The sequence below is a fragment of the Pogoniulus pusillus genome, chromosome 20 (assembly GCF_015220805.1).
Source record: "Pogoniulus pusillus isolate bPogPus1 chromosome 20, bPogPus1.pri, whole genome shotgun sequence".
NCBI classification, from domain to species: domain Eukaryota; kingdom Metazoa; phylum Chordata; class Aves; order Piciformes; family Lybiidae; genus Pogoniulus; species Pogoniulus pusillus.
In genome coordinates, this window is record NC_087283.1 from 6,160,001 (window position 1) to 6,176,705 (window position 16,705).

The following is a 16,705-nucleotide window of genomic DNA, read 5'->3' on the forward strand; positions in this document are numbered from 1 at the left end:
GCCACCAAGAAATAAAGGTCCCTGTCTGTTTCCCTATCCCAGGGAAGCCTTCAAACTTCACCTGATGGAAGGGTCTGAGAAAAAACAAGAAAAGCTTGCTCTCACTTCTGCTTACTCCAGGCTGCTAGGAGTGGTTTTTGCAAGTCTGGCTGTATTTTTGCTTCAGTTACAAGTGGAAATTATTTTAGCACATATTTATGTTTAAGAGTATTCTTAGGGGCAGTCATACAGGTCCCACCTAGCTCAGGTACTATGGTGTTGTGGGACTCTGTTCTTGCAACCATGCTCTTATGTGCTACTCAAATTAGCTTTAAACTAGCTAGCTTACGGGCAGTGTGAAAACAGACTGCTACATATTTAGATTTACCTTCACTTATAATTTACTGGCCCTCTCTTGGAAACCTCTACCTTAATGTCTGTTGCCAAGCACCCACATCTCAAAGATATATCAGAATTCTCCCTTTCTTTGGATCAGATCTTACACTGGAAAGAGTTCCTGCTGTGGTTATTTGGCTTTTTGCTTGTTCGCTTTTAATAAGCTTGATGTAGTTATTGCACAGACAGTTTGGAAACAATAAGGCAATTTCTGCACAGCTGTAAACATGGCATGCTCAATTCTCAGTTCTCTCTGCAGTGTGCCTTACCAAACTCGCAAATGAAGTCAAATTCCTGGCTGCAATTCTCAGTCACGCCCCACTGATACTTGGCATTCTTCAGGATGTACCCGCATGTGGATGAGACAGGAGATGGCTGATCCTTGTACCAGTTACTGTAGCTTATATTTGAAGTGTCCAGCCAAATCAGTGACCCTGTGAGCAGAGTAATTGTGTCCCAAATTTTATTTTCTACAATAATGCAATCACAGAGTCAGAGGCTGCAAGCAGGACTAATGAAGCAGAGGTGGCTTAGTCTGTTTAGGAATCTTCAATTACATTTTGCATTTAACCTGATGTAATAATAAAAAGAGACACTGCCACTTTTCCCTGTGCTCTCAGCCTTGAGATTTCACCATTTCCCTTCTATCAGATCTTGAAGCACTTCCTAGTGTGATGAATTGGCTCAGCTTGCTCTTCCACTGGAGACCTAACCCAGCACATCTGTTTGATGGGTCAGCAAGCCGATCTAATTCACCATCTGTTCATGCAGCCACAAGATCCGATGGAAGGAGTGAAAGCATGCAACTGGGAAGTGAAGCAGGCAATTAAAACATCTTAATATCAAATTGAAAAGACAACAACAAAAGACAGTGGCTTTGCAGCAGATGTCTACAGAGGGACTAATTGCATTTTGTTACCATGCAAAGCAAGCATCAGAGGCTGGTACAGTTTTAAAGAAGACACGATTTCAAAAGCACCTACCGTCAGTTGTTCCATTCAGCCAGGAGTTTGAGATCAGTCCTATCCACCACTCCTGATCCTCAGCAATATGTTTTTGCAAGAACTCTTGAGTTTCCTGATTTTCAATAAAGACAAGGTGCCCTCCTCCTCTCTCACACCAGCTCTGGGCGCTTGTGAAGGTACGCTGGAGTCTAACAAACTCATAGCATGAGTTGTTGAAAGCTAACTGGTACTTTGAGCAAGGGGTTCCTTCATCAATGGTTGTTTCCTCCACAGCCAAACATACAGCAAGAGAAATTAGAACTGCAATCCCAAACCACATTCTCAGCTCAGTGCCCTGCATGGCACTGGTCTTGCTTATCACCTCACCACTCTTTTTGCTACCCTCTTCAAAAGCTTGAGATGTCATCTGTGTCATGTCATCAGTGTTTCTCCTTCTTCTGTGATGCTTGCAACAACAGCAGCAACAGAGCATAGAACAGATTGATCCTAATATATAACGGTGATTGTGTCTGAGGATTGTTGCTGCTGAGTCACTGCAATGGCCATTGTAAGGGTTATTGTATAAAAGTGTCATTTCATGTGAGGCCAGTCTGAGGAGAAGACATTACAGTATTGATTTTCTCATGAGCAGAGAAGATAAAGTTGATGTATGCTGCTGCTGGACACATGGCAAAGTGAGATAATGCTCCTACACCACCGGCATCATTGTGCGAACATAAAGCTGGAGATGTTTGCAACAACAATAGAGAGATGCAATAGTACAAATGAAAGGAGGATGAGGAAAATGAGAGCCACACAGTGCTCCTATAGATATATTTAATTCATTTGTTTGGATGCTGATGCAATGTCTATACTTATTGTATCATATTCATCCTGCCCACCTCTTTACCCGTTCCTGTCAATCTCAGCTGTGCCAAGCTTCATTTTGAAGTGTTGTGTAGGTTTAGAATCCCAAACCCTAAGTAATACACTCCCATCATCCCTTAAAAGCTAAGGTGCTTAACTGCATAGAGCTACATTTTTTATGCATGCTAGGAGGTGAAAAAGAATGTCAGAAGTTAAAAGAGTGACATAGAAAAGATGAAAGTACTGCCTTAATCCTCAGAACTGCTTGGGAGCCTGTGTGCACATTCCAAAGGCTGCTGATGGGCTTTGGGAAGCCAGCCCAGCAACATCCCTAATAGCTTCTGAACTTCCCTACAAGAGATACCCATCAGATTTACAAGGGCATTGGATTAGCAGAACTGCAGTACAAAGAAAGATCTGTGGCTATGGTGATCCTCCTGTCCTTGGCATCAACTCCATTGAGTTGGGTGCAGTTCTTATTTATTTATACCACTGTAACCTGACACGGAAAGAACATGCACTTATATTTAGACAGGGATTGGTGAGCCAGCTACTGCATCACAGAGATGCAGGAAGCAGAGAGGTTAGCTTGGATTCCTGCTCTGCAGAAATGCATTGCACTGCTGAGCTGAAGGTAATGCCCATCCAGCCCAGCATGCCAGCCCAGCTCTCACCCTAAAGCTTTCTTGCAAAGTACGTGTGCTGCTTCCAGTAAGCACTAATGAGTGACCTTCAATCCCAAGACCTTTTTGGATCTCCAGTTTATAGTCACCTTACTTAGCTGGATAAAGCAGGACTATGATCAGGGTTTTCAAGATAAAGTTCATGGTAAAGTGTTTAATGGTAGGACAGTTGTGGAGGAGGATGGGGAGTGGTAAGAAAATGCACAGTGATAGAGGGATAGACACTATGCTGAATGTCTCCTTTCTTGCCACACTTTAAAATCAAGACTTACTTCAGCTATGGAAGCCTTGGAGCAGATCCCACATTAATTTCTGAGTGATTAATAGGAGGGCTTTTGGAGCACCTGAGATGTGAATATTTAGGCTGAGTTTCCCAGCTCTGGAGAAGGCCAAGTCATATTCTAATTAGCTGATGGATCTGGCCTAGGAAGGGACCAGAAACCCATCACCTTCCAGGAAGGGACCATGCAACTATGATTAGAGTTGGTTCGGTTGAGTATGTCTGCAACTTACAAGCCCCATTTGGGCTGCATGCAAGATTTCATAGGTTTCAGTTTGGGAACACCTAACTTAACTGTTTATCTTCAAGCTACAGTAAAAGTCAGAGCCAAGGGCCACTCTATATGTTTGTGATATTTGCTTATAGTCCTTGCCTCTTCTTGGGCTTTGCTGGCATGCCAGGCTTTGCAGAAGCTGACAGGCAGCTCCCCCCTAGTTTGTCCTTCTTGATATGAGAAACACAGACTGCTTCTGAAAATAGAGGTGTGATGGAGGAGAATGCACTGAAATGTATCTGATACAGACTATGCATTTCCAGTAGGTGCCATTGACTCACACTGGTGATGAATGGATTCTGTAGCATTGTCTGGGTCTCTCTTTGCAACTGGAAATTTGACAACATGATTATACTGCTAAAAATGCCAGAGCTGGAGGTGCCACAGGCTAGCCTCTGTGAATCTGCTCCAAAGCCATAGAAGTTAATGGAAGTCTTGTCTCTGGCCTTGATGGATTTTGAAACAGGCCCTGGAAAAGAACAAATAATGCTTAGAACTGTCTACAACTAAAGCCAGGCTCTCCAAGTGGGTTTACTGTTGGCAATTCCTACAGCAGTGTGATTTTTTCTCCCTAATCTACAGTTGCTATAAGTAACTCTTCAGCTGCCTGCAGCAGATGGGGAATAGAAGAAAGACAATTTCCCTCTTCTGCAGTTGGTTGCCTTCTTGTATTTTAGTGCCAGTAAAGCAGTCTGCCAGCTTATTCTGTTTACCACAAGGAAGAGAAGAGCTTTTACAGGATAGAAAATACTGCTTTAAAAGCATCAAAATTAGCAACTGGGGTCCTCAGGGAGAGAGAAAATTCCTGAAAGCCCTTTTTACTCCTAAGTGAAGAGTAGCTTAGTTTCAAATCAATGGTGCTCCTTGTCTTTACCATTTTGCAGGAAATATGCCTTTTGCATTCTTCCTCAACAGATAGATTTTTTTTTTTCCTGAAGAGTTTGCTCATGTCATGAGTCCACATGGAAGCTTCACAGGATAATGCAAATAATTTAATAGGCTACTTTAACAATCACATATGCTAGGGTGCAAGGGATAAAATCGTGTCCCTTTCCATACAAGCTCATCTTGTGTGTTCCAAAAGGCAGTCATGGAAGAGCTTAATTAAAGCTCTCTCATTATCTCAAGGGGTGGGTTCCCAAGGGAAAGTAACTGACCCCTGAGAGGTATTGTAAAGCCACTCCAGTAACTTTAGGGAAGTGTCAAGCATCACATCATCTATGTAGATTTTGGATCCAGCAAAATCATTCACTTGCTGGCTTTTGTTTGACTTTTTCATACTTCTGAAGAACTGAGGCAGATCACAAAATAAAAGCCTGCATATAAGCATTGTTTTTAAGGACCTAAGAACCCTTTACAGGACTTGCTAATCTTGGCTTAGTTATAGTTGCCTGCCTGAAAGGCTGATGTAACAACCACCCCTTCCAGCACGTGTTATGTACCAGTGACTTCAACTCAAACATATTCACTAGCTAAAATAAAGCTTGCAAAGCAATTGTGTTTTGCAAGCTTTGACTAGAAATTAGTGACAAAGCTTTCTCCATATTTTCACACCCTCACTCCAAGCTGCAATAAAGCTATGAATAACTCCTTTGTTTGTGAACTCTTCTGCATCTGTTGGATTAAGTCTTTCATTTTTCTCAGAAATGTTTCAGGTGACTCTGCAGATCTCTTACAGAGTCCTAACTTGCCCTTAGGAGTTACACCAGATGGTGCTCATCAAGAGAAAGTTCCTTCAGCAAAGCATTGTGCTATATAAAAGATCACAAAAGACAAAGATGAATGACTTTTACCTGGTTTTCAAATGGATTCTCCAAGGTTTGGTTGTTGGAAGTAGAAGCTGTGGAGGTGATAGAAATATGAAGCAAATTTTCTTTATGATGCTGAAAAAGACTTCATGGATATTAATGAAAAAGAAGGATGAGATTCTGTAATTCAGACTGTGAGAAACTGAGATTGTGTAAGCTAGCCTCCTAAGTTATGTTCACCACTCCTAAGAAGGGTACCTTGTAAAACAGCTCAGTTTTGCTGCACAGATCTCAGAATGCTCAGTCACTCTTAGTTGGTCTTTATTCAAAGCTTGTCTATGTAAGTTATGTGCCATGTGGAAAGTTTGGCTTTACATGCGACAGGAGATGAGCACACACCACGCTTCTCTAACATATGTAGGTGTGTAGGCTTACCTTGACACCATTGCAAGTCAGCCTTTCATGTCTCAGATAAGGCACCAAGCACTAGATTGCAGGTTTTGAAAAACACAAGTTGAATTCTTGTCTGATGGTAGTCAATAGCTCTGTAGCTTGGGGCGCCCTGAATCCACCTGCAGGTTGCTTCATGACCAGCTGTGGCTCTGAGAAGGACATGGCTCCTTGATAAGAGTTTTCTAGGTTTGGGCTTTGCTGTCCTAGACCTGAGAAAAACACATTCCAGAGTTTCATTGGGATATTGGATTGCTGGATGTGCAGAGAAGGAGGAGGACCATGGTGCTTCCACTGACTTCACAGTGGTCATGATTTGTACCTGACTGCAGATCACACCTGCATCATAACAGGCTGAGGACATCCTGTGATTCAAATGGACACTGCAGCACAGCAGAATAGCTTGACAGTCCTTAATAGAGACCAGAAAGTACTACAATTGAAGAGTTAAGGAAGAGCTGCCAATGGGAAGGAGTAAATCACACCCCCATCCCTTTTGGCTTTTGTTCATTTGCCTTGAGGAAGAGCCAGTAAATTTTCTTTCTATAGGAGGATATTATCTTTGCATTCCTGAATATTACTGAATGCATAGATTTTATCAGGAATAGAAACACATCTCTGTTATATGAATTGATTAATCATATAAATAGAAAAAAATGTTTAGGTTCCTTTTATTTTTAGGTATCATTAGCTGCAGGTAAGATTGAGAATGGTCTATTTTAGTGTGTCACAAACACTTCTGCAGTGTGCAGAACTGCCTCTTGAAAAGATCTGTTTCATAATTACCCAATGGGTAGGAAGTACTGAATCTTGATCTGACTGTCCAGAAAGGGATGGAGAAGAGCTCAGAGACACACCTACATCTTCCATCTCTCCAGCTGGCTTTTAAAAAGCCCATCTGCTGATTAGCTTAAGAACGTGGCTCACAATCACACTTCCTTCCTTGCTGCTCTTGTGGGCTGCTTGTCCTCACAGCAAGACCCAGTTATTTGCTGACTGAAAAGGGTTTGGTTTTGTTGTTGCTCTACTGTCTAATTTTCCATGTGGCAACACAGCGAACTCAACCAGTGAGCCCTGCCAAGTTGCAATTTTGATGTTATCTCATTTAGAAAAATAGGGAAAACAATTCTTATCTTTACAGGGTGCAATAATTAAATTAGATGTTCATGCCTGGCACGATGAGGTCAGGATAAAGATAAGTAGGACTACTTTCAAGAGCTGCTGGGTTGGACATAATTTCTGTTTATATGGTTACCTTCCAGAACAAATATTGCCAGGTTAAGTGCCTAAGGATCTTCTCCTAGGAGCTGTCCCTTTGGAAGCATCCAGTATTGTCTTTGGGCTTGTAGCTTGAACAACTGATGCCTCAAAACCTCTCTTCTTCCCAGCTAGCTCTTGTGTTTTATTGCCTTGCACAGCAGTACTTCAGCTGTTGGGAAGAAGAGGTTAAGTGTGTCTCATGAGAATGTTAACTGAGTTAGGGTTATTGATGACTAAGGCTAGCCCTGTAATGTCATATAGAGAGTAACAGAACTATCAGAATTATCTGCTGACACCTCAAGTGTGCTTGTAATCACGGCCCACTAAGTGGCACAATTTAGATGTGCCATTATCTTAATATCTTAATAAGAGAACTGTTCTAAGGATTAAAGGTTCCCTCTTTGGGTAAAACATTAACTGGCAGATAACAATACACTCAACTTATACTAAAACACACTGAGGCAAGAAAAAGCTTGCTTAAATCTACAGCCATTACAACTCCACTGGTGTTTCTGCAGTCACTCCAGATTTCCATCAGCATGAGACTGGATGGATTTCTAAGGCAGTCCAGTCTCCCCCTCCTGTTTGTTTTATTTAATTTCCTTGTTATGACCTATTTCTGAGCTTGCAGGACATGAAAACAGAACAAACAAACAAAAACCCAACAAAGAAACAAAAAAGCTGAGTTAAAAGTTGTTTTCATCAATAATGCCTCTCATCAGTAGTTAACCAACTTACAGAGGAGATGAGCTTCACAACTCCCATAACGAGAAGACTGGAGGTCCAGCAGCCTTTCTGCTCAGGAGCACTGCTTTTGTGTTAAGCACTCAACACTCAGAAACCCAAGAACAGTTTTTCTTTTATGTCCCCCCAAACATGTACAGTAGGCTAAAAGGTAGGACAAGGTGTAGCAACATGAACTTCCATCACTGTAAATGTCTGCAGCACCATTTGCACACCTTCAGTGACAGAGGTGAATGCCAACCTTATGTTGCCCTTCTGCTCACTTGGAAACACATTGCTGAACTGTGTAACAACGTTAAATATTGAAACATACAAATTGTCTTGGGCTGTTGAAAGGTGCAGAGAAGGTCATAAAAGGTTCTAAAGGTTATAAAAGTCTTATGTGAGGAACTTTATGTGGGGACTGGCTGTTCACTTATATGAATGTCTAGTGTTTTAAATGGCTATTTAAATGCTGAGGCACTGTGATCACAGGGCAGGATCAGTCTGGTTAGATACTAGCACAGGTGAGATAGCAGCTCAGTGCCTCAGCACTTGGAGACTTTTAATATTAACTTGTATTATTTTTATTTAAATTAAAAAAACCCTCAGTATTTCTGGTGATATGCATTAAAATATGACTCTGTACAAGAAAAGTCTTTTTTGTTTATCAAAAAACCACAGTGAAACATCACCACAACGATTCAAATAATAGTTCAAAAAATAGTTACTTAGATCCAAATAATAATGACCAGAACTTTGATCAAAACTCTTCTGATCCAAATAAAACCTGGTCAGAATACTGTAAGGAAAGCATTGTTGATGACATTTGAACACTCTGTACTAGTACTTCATGTTTGCAGTTACATTTGGACAGTGCAAGAGAGGTACTCCTAGGTAGTGGTATGTTTTTCTTAAGAAGAACACGTCAATAAGACAGTGTTTGTTAACAAAGATAAGAGGTTATATGCCTGGGGTGCAGTGAGACAGCAATCAGTGTGATTTCAGCAAGAACGACTCTTAAATTAGTATCAATTCTACTATTGGAATCTTTATTTGGCAATAATAGATAACGGTTGATAGTTGGAAGGTCTTGCATCTTAAAGTCATATTCAGGTAATTGGATTGTCTTAATGGCCTTTAATTAGCACTTGAATTTTATAAGAGAAAGGTTGAGATTAAAATAAATAAAGATAAGGAATAATAATGGTCCCAGTCTGATTTAAATGGCAGTCATTTGCTTCTTGTGTAAGTGAACCAAAAGCACAAAGGTTGACACACGGCAGCAATCCTACTGTTACACTGGAAATGTAGTTAACCAGCTCCTCTGTATTGGGAAACTTTGCTTTGATTGATCACAGAAATGACATCTTAAATGTCATCCCCAGACTTGCATGGCCACAGGGTACAGTCAGTGCTGGGCAGGGTCATGCTTTGCTCCAGAGATGTCTTCATAGCCCTTTGTAAGTTTAGGAGAGACGCCCAAGGCACTCAGAGGCTGGAGGAAAGGGAAAGCTATAAAGAAAACAGAAGGAAACAACTCATAGCCTTCACAGTAGTTGTTTAAAGCAGGAAAAAGCACAGTGAAGAAAACCTGCCTGTGGTGAGGAGCTGGTAACTCTAAAAACGCTGTCATGAGGGGTGAAGAGAGAGGAAACTATGGGAAGAAATGCTGGATTTGGCTGGGGGAAGATCTGTGTTTGAAAGATTCTGCAAGTGGACAATTTGTAAACGAGGTCAAGCATCAGGAGAGGCTGCTCAAACCATGGGATTGGATCATTTTGTTAAGGACTGTGCTTTCAGCACAGCAGTTTGCAATATTTTGGTAAACATTATACACACAAGTTACAACATGTCTGGGAAACCCAAGACTGAAGAGCTGCTTGTAATCTTTCCAGAGAGGGATTTATTTCCTTGGTGTTCTCTAGCATGCCGAGTTCTACAACCTTCTCCCTTCTCTCCCATCAAACCTGCTTTTACAAAGGAAGATGAAACACTGTAAAATAACAAGGTGTACAAAATAGAGGATTTTTCTTTCAGGCAGACACACCTGAAATTAGCTGCCAAAACACATTTAGGTTGATTTCAAAAGTTATTGGATATCTACATCTCCTTGTTAACAAGGTTTCCAATTATCTCATCTCGACTGAACCTTAAACTACCAGAACAGCTGTGGTGGGGAAGGGCAAAAGTGGTTTGGATTGGGTTTTTTATGGTTTGCTTGCTCTGGATATATTCCTATTGATTAGACTGCTCACAGGTCAGATGAATGAAACTGCAGCTGTGTAAATGGATGAGGACACGCTGAAGAGAAGATAGCAAAGCAAAGCAGAATGTCATGGACAAAGAAGCTGACCCACAGCTCAATGGCAGTGGAATTAGATGGCTTTGCTTTCTTGCCAGCTCCATTTCAGTCTCTAACATGGCTGAAAAACACCTCAGTACACATAGATTCTCTCTCACACACACATATGTATATAAACTAGATTCGGATTAGCCATTAGAAGGAAATTATTTCCCATGAGGGTGGTGAGACACTGCAACAGGTTGCCCAGAGCAGTTAGGGAGGATCCAGCCCTAGAAGTGTACAAAGCCAGGCTGGATGGAGCCTTGAGCAACCTGGTCTAGCAGAAGGTGTCCCTAACCACGGCAGGGGGTTGGACTTAGATGATCTTTCAGGTCCCTTCCAACCCATTCTATGATACAGTGTCTGTGTGTGTTTATGTACATACATATATGTATATGTATATGTCTGTATATGTGGACTTTCATACCCTTTATCTCCTACAGCCTCCTGGGTTCAATCCTGCTGTTTATTAAGGCTACTAAACCCAACTAAACCCATATTTAATATTTTTCTTTAATCTGGCTTCTTATTTTGTTATCACCTGATTCTGCCCAAGCCTTCTAACAGTGACAAAGCCATGTTGTCACAATGATCTCCCACAGTCAAGATATGCCAAACAGGCAATAGGTCAGGAAGAGAGGAGCAGAGCAGAACAAGTGTATCAGAGCAGTCTGTAGCACACGTTGTGCTTTAAATCAAATAAAGGTGTATGCTTACAAAAGGTCAGTCAGCCTTAGGAAGCGATGTTAAAACATTTTGGGAACAACTGTGATCAAGCTGAAAAAAAAAAAGATCAGCTTTTAGGGTAACCTCATATGAAATTGCATAATATATAATTGTGCAAAGAGCATTCTTATCCTTCATGGTCAAGGGAGCCTATGATTACAATCACATGCTTTATATTGAAATAATTCTTTTCCCAGAGGATTTTCAAATTAACAACATGGAACTCAGCTAAGTACCTTATCTAGAAACAAAAGCATGAAGTTAAAAATCCTTCTTCTCGCCATACTTTCACAGAGTGGATTCAGGTCACACATGGGAGAATATGTTACAGCGATGACTCGAGAAAAGATGTTTCATTCCAAGATGTGACACTCCGTTCACCCCGGAGCAGCCTGTATATAAAGGGATACATCAGGCAACTGTTTGGTGATGCTAGGTTGGTATTTAACAGAGTAGCCCGGGCTATGTTTCATAGAATGGAAAGAGAAGGATGACACCCCGCTCTGAAATCTTTGGCACTCCCAAAAAGCCAGACGCGGAGCAGTGGGTAGAGATTTCTTGTCTTTTTCTCTCCCTACCTGCCAAATGGGCAAGTACCCTTACGCAACGTCTACATTTGCATGTGAAGTGCTGAAGGGAATGTTTCAGAAGGATTCTACCGGGCTCCTTGGGTGTGCCTGGTGCTTCAAGTGGCTTCACAAGGAACAAACAGACCAGATGTGCTTTTCTGACTTCTCCTTTGTCCCAATGAAAGAGTTAATTTGAACGGGAACGTGCAAGAATTATAGTGTATGTGGTAGGGATTAAAGATCAGCTCTTATAAATTGTCAGTCTATAAACCACCAGCCAGCAGCTCGCCTTGCACTTTGACCTTATCTTTATATGTAACAGGAAAGAGCTGTTCTTAGCCCAGACAGGAGGGGACCGGGACCGCTACCGCTGCGGGAGGCGCTGGTGCAGAGCGGAGCAAGGGGTTCTTGCGGCTGGAGATGGAGACGGGCGAGCTGTTTGGTAGGAATATAGAAGAACACCCCGAGCCCATAAAAGCTGAGGTGCAAGGTAAGTGAAAGAAAAGGCAATACGTGTGGTCACCGCGGCGTTTGCAGATGTGTAAACACCGCAGCACTTGTTCCCCCGAGCCAGCGCTGCGAAGGGAAACAGAAAGTGAGACGTGCAGCAGGCTTTGTTTGAAGGACTAATCCCCCATAATATTTGTGCTCCACCTGTGGGACGTTTCCTCACTTTCTGGGCATTGCTGTGTACTTTGCCAAAAAGCGTGTTTGAAAAGGATTCACTGAAGCTGGTGGTGAAGGACAAGGTCTCCAGATTTAATCTGGTGACACCCCCTCCCCCATGGCTCTACTCGGGCTCTCGGTTCCTCCTCTCTGTAACCCTTCCGTACCCTCTCTCTGCCGTCACACCCTTGCTTGCCTCCCGGAGAGCGTCTGTGAGATTGGGGCTTTTCAACGAGAGATTCCTCTAAGAGAAGCAGCAGTAATGGATGCCACCCAGGGCCCTTCAAAAGAGCATTCTGAAGTTAATGCAGCAAAACCGGCAGAGTTTGCTTGATTCAGAGAGTTTAAAGGGGCCTCTAGACAGGAACACTTGATCATTTTAGGTTTTTTTCGGTTCTTTTTTTTACTTTACAGAAGAGTTTTTGGCTATAGCCACACCAGAAGTTTCTTGCTGAGAAAACCTATCCAGTTTATGCTGCATTGTTTGTAATAGGTAATCTAAGAAACGGTAGGCATCTAATACCACCTTTAAAGGCACTCCCCAAGCACAGGACTTAAGATGACAAGTGAAACTTTCCTGACTTTGTTGTTAGACGGCCGGGTTGGAAATGGTTTTATTTCAAGTTAGCCAAAGTGCTTTGCTGTTATTTGCTATGGGTTTATGCCTTCGAATTTTTGCTTATTTTTTCCTCAAGGTAAAAACTTGATATTGAAACATTTGAAGTTGTTTGCAAACTAACCATTGATTAGACCTGAGCAGTACTTACCAGTTATGAAAACTGAAGAGAACAACACTGAGTTTAAGTATTTTGCTAGACATGAGCTCTGCCAGTCTCCTTATTGCTCAATACACTGTAAATATTACCCCATACTTCTAACTCTGCCATAATGCAACCTATGCTCTCTGTGCAGCTACATGATTAATGAGACTCTGTGGCCATGAGAGTTAATGAACTTCCCAATATTTTGATATTTTATTGCCACTTTTGTGACCTCACCTGGTACAGAAAACTATCACTATTTCCACTTCAGGGAAAACTCTGAAGCAAAAGAAGGTACAAAGTCCAGATTTTGAAAGTTACTGAAACACTTTAAGATGCTGTGATTGGTACCCAGTGTAATTTACACAAATTCCTCATTCCCACCGAGGTGAATTTTCATCTGAAAACCTCACTAGATGACTCTTTGTTTCATGGTTTTTATACTTAAATAATGTCAGAAATGACACTGAATTGCTCCATAAGTTCAAGCAGCTGCTTAAAGAAGAAGATTCCTTTTTTTTTACCCTTTGTAGCCCTTTCAGCAAAATTATTTTGTTGGCCTGCCCTGGAACTTTCTGAGCATCATTATTCTGGTGTAGAAGAATAATGTCCAGACAAAATGTTTAGCCCTAGAGGCTGCAAGATGTTCAGTGAATTGCAGAAATATTTGCTTTTCTTCCATGATAGGCCTCAAAGTAGAAGGCATCTTTACTGGGTCAGAATCTCACGTGACCTTGTGCAGCAGAAGTATGACATTTTCACCAGAGGGAAAGAATGAGTGGTTGCAGCAAGATCACATGCAGTCAGCTTAGCTCAGTGTTAGCAAAAGGTTTGTTGGGGCATGAGCAGCAGCTCGTCCTCATTGCGTGGATGTGCAATCAGAAATGGCATTGGTGGGAGAGTGGGAACACAACAGACTGAACTCACTGCGCTGCTGTTGCCCCTAGTACTGGAGGAAGAGCTGAAGCAGCTGAGCCTGCAATCTTCTATTGCCAAGTGACAGAAGATTGTAGAAAAGGAAGTGGCAAGAAAATAAATGCTTGCATTTTAAGCATATAAGGGAACTAAACCTGTTCAGTAGTAGGCAAACCAAAAAAAAATCTGTGTCTATTTTGACACATCATAATCCTGTTGCCTCTGAAGGATCCTTTTCTTCTGCTAACTTCCTCCCTGTCTTCTCAACAACTATTTTTAGTTACTGAGGGTTTGTGCAGCTGTCTGTCTTAAACATTAAACTACAAAAGAAGTATTATAATTGCTGCATTGGAACCTCTTGCAGAAGGCAAGTAAGGTTTGGTTTTCAAGGTTATTCTAGAATGCAATGGTGGTAGTAGTAGTAGTAATAATAGTATTTCCATCCATTGTGTCAACATTTCAAGGTTATTCTAGAATGCAATGGTAGTAGTGATAGTAATAATAATATTTCCATCCATTGTGTGAACATTTCAAGGTTATTCTAGAATGCAATGGTGGTAGTAGTAGTAATAATAATATTTCCATCCATTGTGTCAACATTTCAAGGTTATTCTAGAATGCAATGGTAGTAGTAATAGTAATAATAATATTTCCATCCATTGTGTCAACATTTCAAGGTTATTCTAGAATGCAATGGTAGTAGTAGTAGTAATAATAATATTTCCATCCATTGTGTCAACATTTCAAGGTTATTCTAGAATGCAATGGTAGTAGTAATAGTAATAATAATATTTCCATCCATTGTGTCAACATTTCAAGGTTATTCTAGAATGCAATGGTAGTAGTAGTAGTAATAATAATATTTCCATCCATTGTGTCAACATTTTTTTATCTTGCTCATCTATTCTGGAAGAGTAGCCCTAATGAAATTGTGTGAGTGTGACAGCATACAACATTAGCTGGTTCGAATGTATTTTAGATGAAGCTGGCATTTACTGTTTAGCCTTCCTTTGTATTTGAATGGCTTTCCCTTGTGTCCTTAATGTAATTTGGTGGAAGAAATGGCAAACATCCTTCTCCTTCACCTGGAAAGGTCAGCATTCCAGAAATATTCACTCAGAAAGTTGCCAAAGTCCCTTTAGGGTCTCCAAAAGTTTTACACATCAAAGCAATTGTTGCCTCTCTACAACTGCAACAGCCTTGACAAAACTGAGTACTTTGATGGGAGGCCATTTCCATCTGTTGTAAGGGTGTATTAATAAGAAAGTGTGTCAACAATTCATCATGAGGTCACAAACGACAAGAGAATTAGAAGGTCTGAACAGCTTTTTATGCGGAGACAACAGTGCAGAAAAGGTGTGGAAAAGTGCTATGGGATCTTAAATATTCCCTCAGGAGGCCTATGCACAAAGAAGCAAGTGAAGCTTTTCATTTAATATCTGTTCAGCTCCTTAACCCCAATTACATTCTTTAACTGAGTATCAAATAGTATGTAAGGATTTGGTAAGGATTTGATGAGAAACATTCCATATTCAAACCTCAACGGTGTTTCTGTGTTTTCAGTATAATACCCCTTATTTATGTTCAGAACACCAACATTCTGGCTAGAGTCACAAAAGCACTCCCACAAAGGCACTACATTATGTTGTATAATTTGATTAATGACATTTTTACTGGAATTCATTTATCCTGAAGTTTAAATTGATGCACTGAAGGGCCAATGCAAGTCATATAACTTATAAAATGTGTTTTTTTGTGATGAGCTCTAACATTTCCTGGCATGAGTAAAAAGGTTTAAATATATCACCTTAAAATCTGAGTGCAGGAAAGAAAGGTCCAACTTGAATTCAATTCCTCATACTTAGCAAATTGCTTTCCAGCAACCTCATCTTCTTATAGTAATCTCATATAGCAATATTTATGCAGAACATTCCTAGTGCCACATTTTTGGGCAGGTTGTATTTTTTGCTAACCAAACCACCAACATAATTATGTGCTATTACAAGTCTTGATTTGCACCCAGAGTCTGCCTGCCTCTATGAATCCCTAAGGAAACTGTCCTGTAACAAGCCCCTCGCCTAATGGAAGGGACATTGGCATTCCCTGTTTGTTTGCAGGTCATTTGCCCACTTGGTTGCAAGGGATACTTCTCCGAAATGGCCCAGGGATGCACACAATAGGAGACACCACCTATAACCACTGGTTTGATGGCTTGGCTCTGCTGCACAGTTTTACATTTAAAAATGGTAAGTTGCTGCACATCAGATTTTAAAAAGCTCAACAACCCAAACCTTGGTGCCTTCTGTTGCTAATAATGTTTTGAGTTTCATTAGAATGAGAATGTTGCAGATTTCCTTTGTGGTGTGGTGTGGTGAGACTTTCAGGAAAGTCTCTCCAAACATACACTCACAGCTCACTCCCACAGCAGAAGGAGCATCTCTGCAGGGCTGTTTTCAGGGACAGGCTATGCTGTCCTTCTTTCTGGAGTGCCAAAGTCTAGCATTGTCTGCACTGCAGGACAGCCTGCAAGCAGCTCTGAGCAGGTACTACAGGGCAGCCTGTGCCTTCCACCCAGAGCAAGAAAACTTCTGTTGTTTCAGACTGGATCAGTCAAAAGTACTGCAAGTATCCAGAGGTTTTTCCTCTTGTACATGAACAACCTAATTTCAGAGAAGACTAACACTCCCCATGTGGGATTTAGCTGCAGCTGCAGCTGCCAGGAGAGAAACTGGGCCACTGTGTCACTTCACATATCAAACCTCACTCGTGTATGCTTGACACCCCTACATGCAGTCCTCCTACTTGTCATCTTCACGGAAGGAAAGCAGGCAACACTCCTGTCCAAAGCAATTTCAGTTTTTGTTTTCAGATAGTGCATTTTTTAATCACTTCAGCTGTTTTACAGTGCGAGGCAGGATGTTTCACACCTAGAATCTTGCTGCAAAGAGCATGCATGTGTAAAAGAACTGTTTTATCAGTCATACTCCATCCCTAATGTGTACATTTTAGTTCCTCTCTGTGACCAGAGGCATTTAATGCAGCTGCACAATCCCCTTGCATGTCCAGCTCTATGTCCTTACCTAACTAACCTATGAAGAAATGACCAGTGTTTTTAAA

At 41.3% G+C, this 16,705-nt stretch overlaps 2 protein-coding genes across 3 annotated transcripts in view; one reads left to right on the top strand and one right to left on the bottom strand.

Moving 5' to 3' along the window:
• LOC135184335 (polycystin-1-like protein 2) overlaps positions 1 to 1,812 on the bottom strand; it is a 45,556-nt gene extending 43,744 nt beyond the window's left edge. The window contains exons 1-2 of the mRNA XM_064159987.1: positions 1,359 to 1,812; positions 645 to 809 (exon numbers count right to left, since the gene is read on the bottom strand). Coding sequence (XP_064016057.1) covers positions 645 to 809; positions 1,359 to 1,812 — 619 coding nt within the window. The remainder of the gene's footprint in view (positions 1 to 644; positions 810 to 1,358) is intronic.
• Positions 1 to 16,705, top strand: part of BCO1 (beta-carotene oxygenase 1) — a 71,618-nt gene that overhangs the window by 41,450 nt on the left and 13,463 nt on the right. The window contains exons 2-3 of one of the 2 annotated variants that reach the window (XM_064159989.1): positions 11,569 to 11,736; positions 15,706 to 15,834. In XM_064159989.1, the coding sequence (XP_064016059.1) occupies positions 11,667 to 11,736; positions 15,706 to 15,834 (199 nt within the window). In that variant the 5' untranslated portion in view covers positions 11,569 to 11,666. Of the gene's footprint in view, positions 1 to 11,568; positions 11,737 to 15,705; positions 15,835 to 16,705 lie in introns of those variants that run through there. The other variant, XM_064159988.1, reaches the window with a different exon arrangement.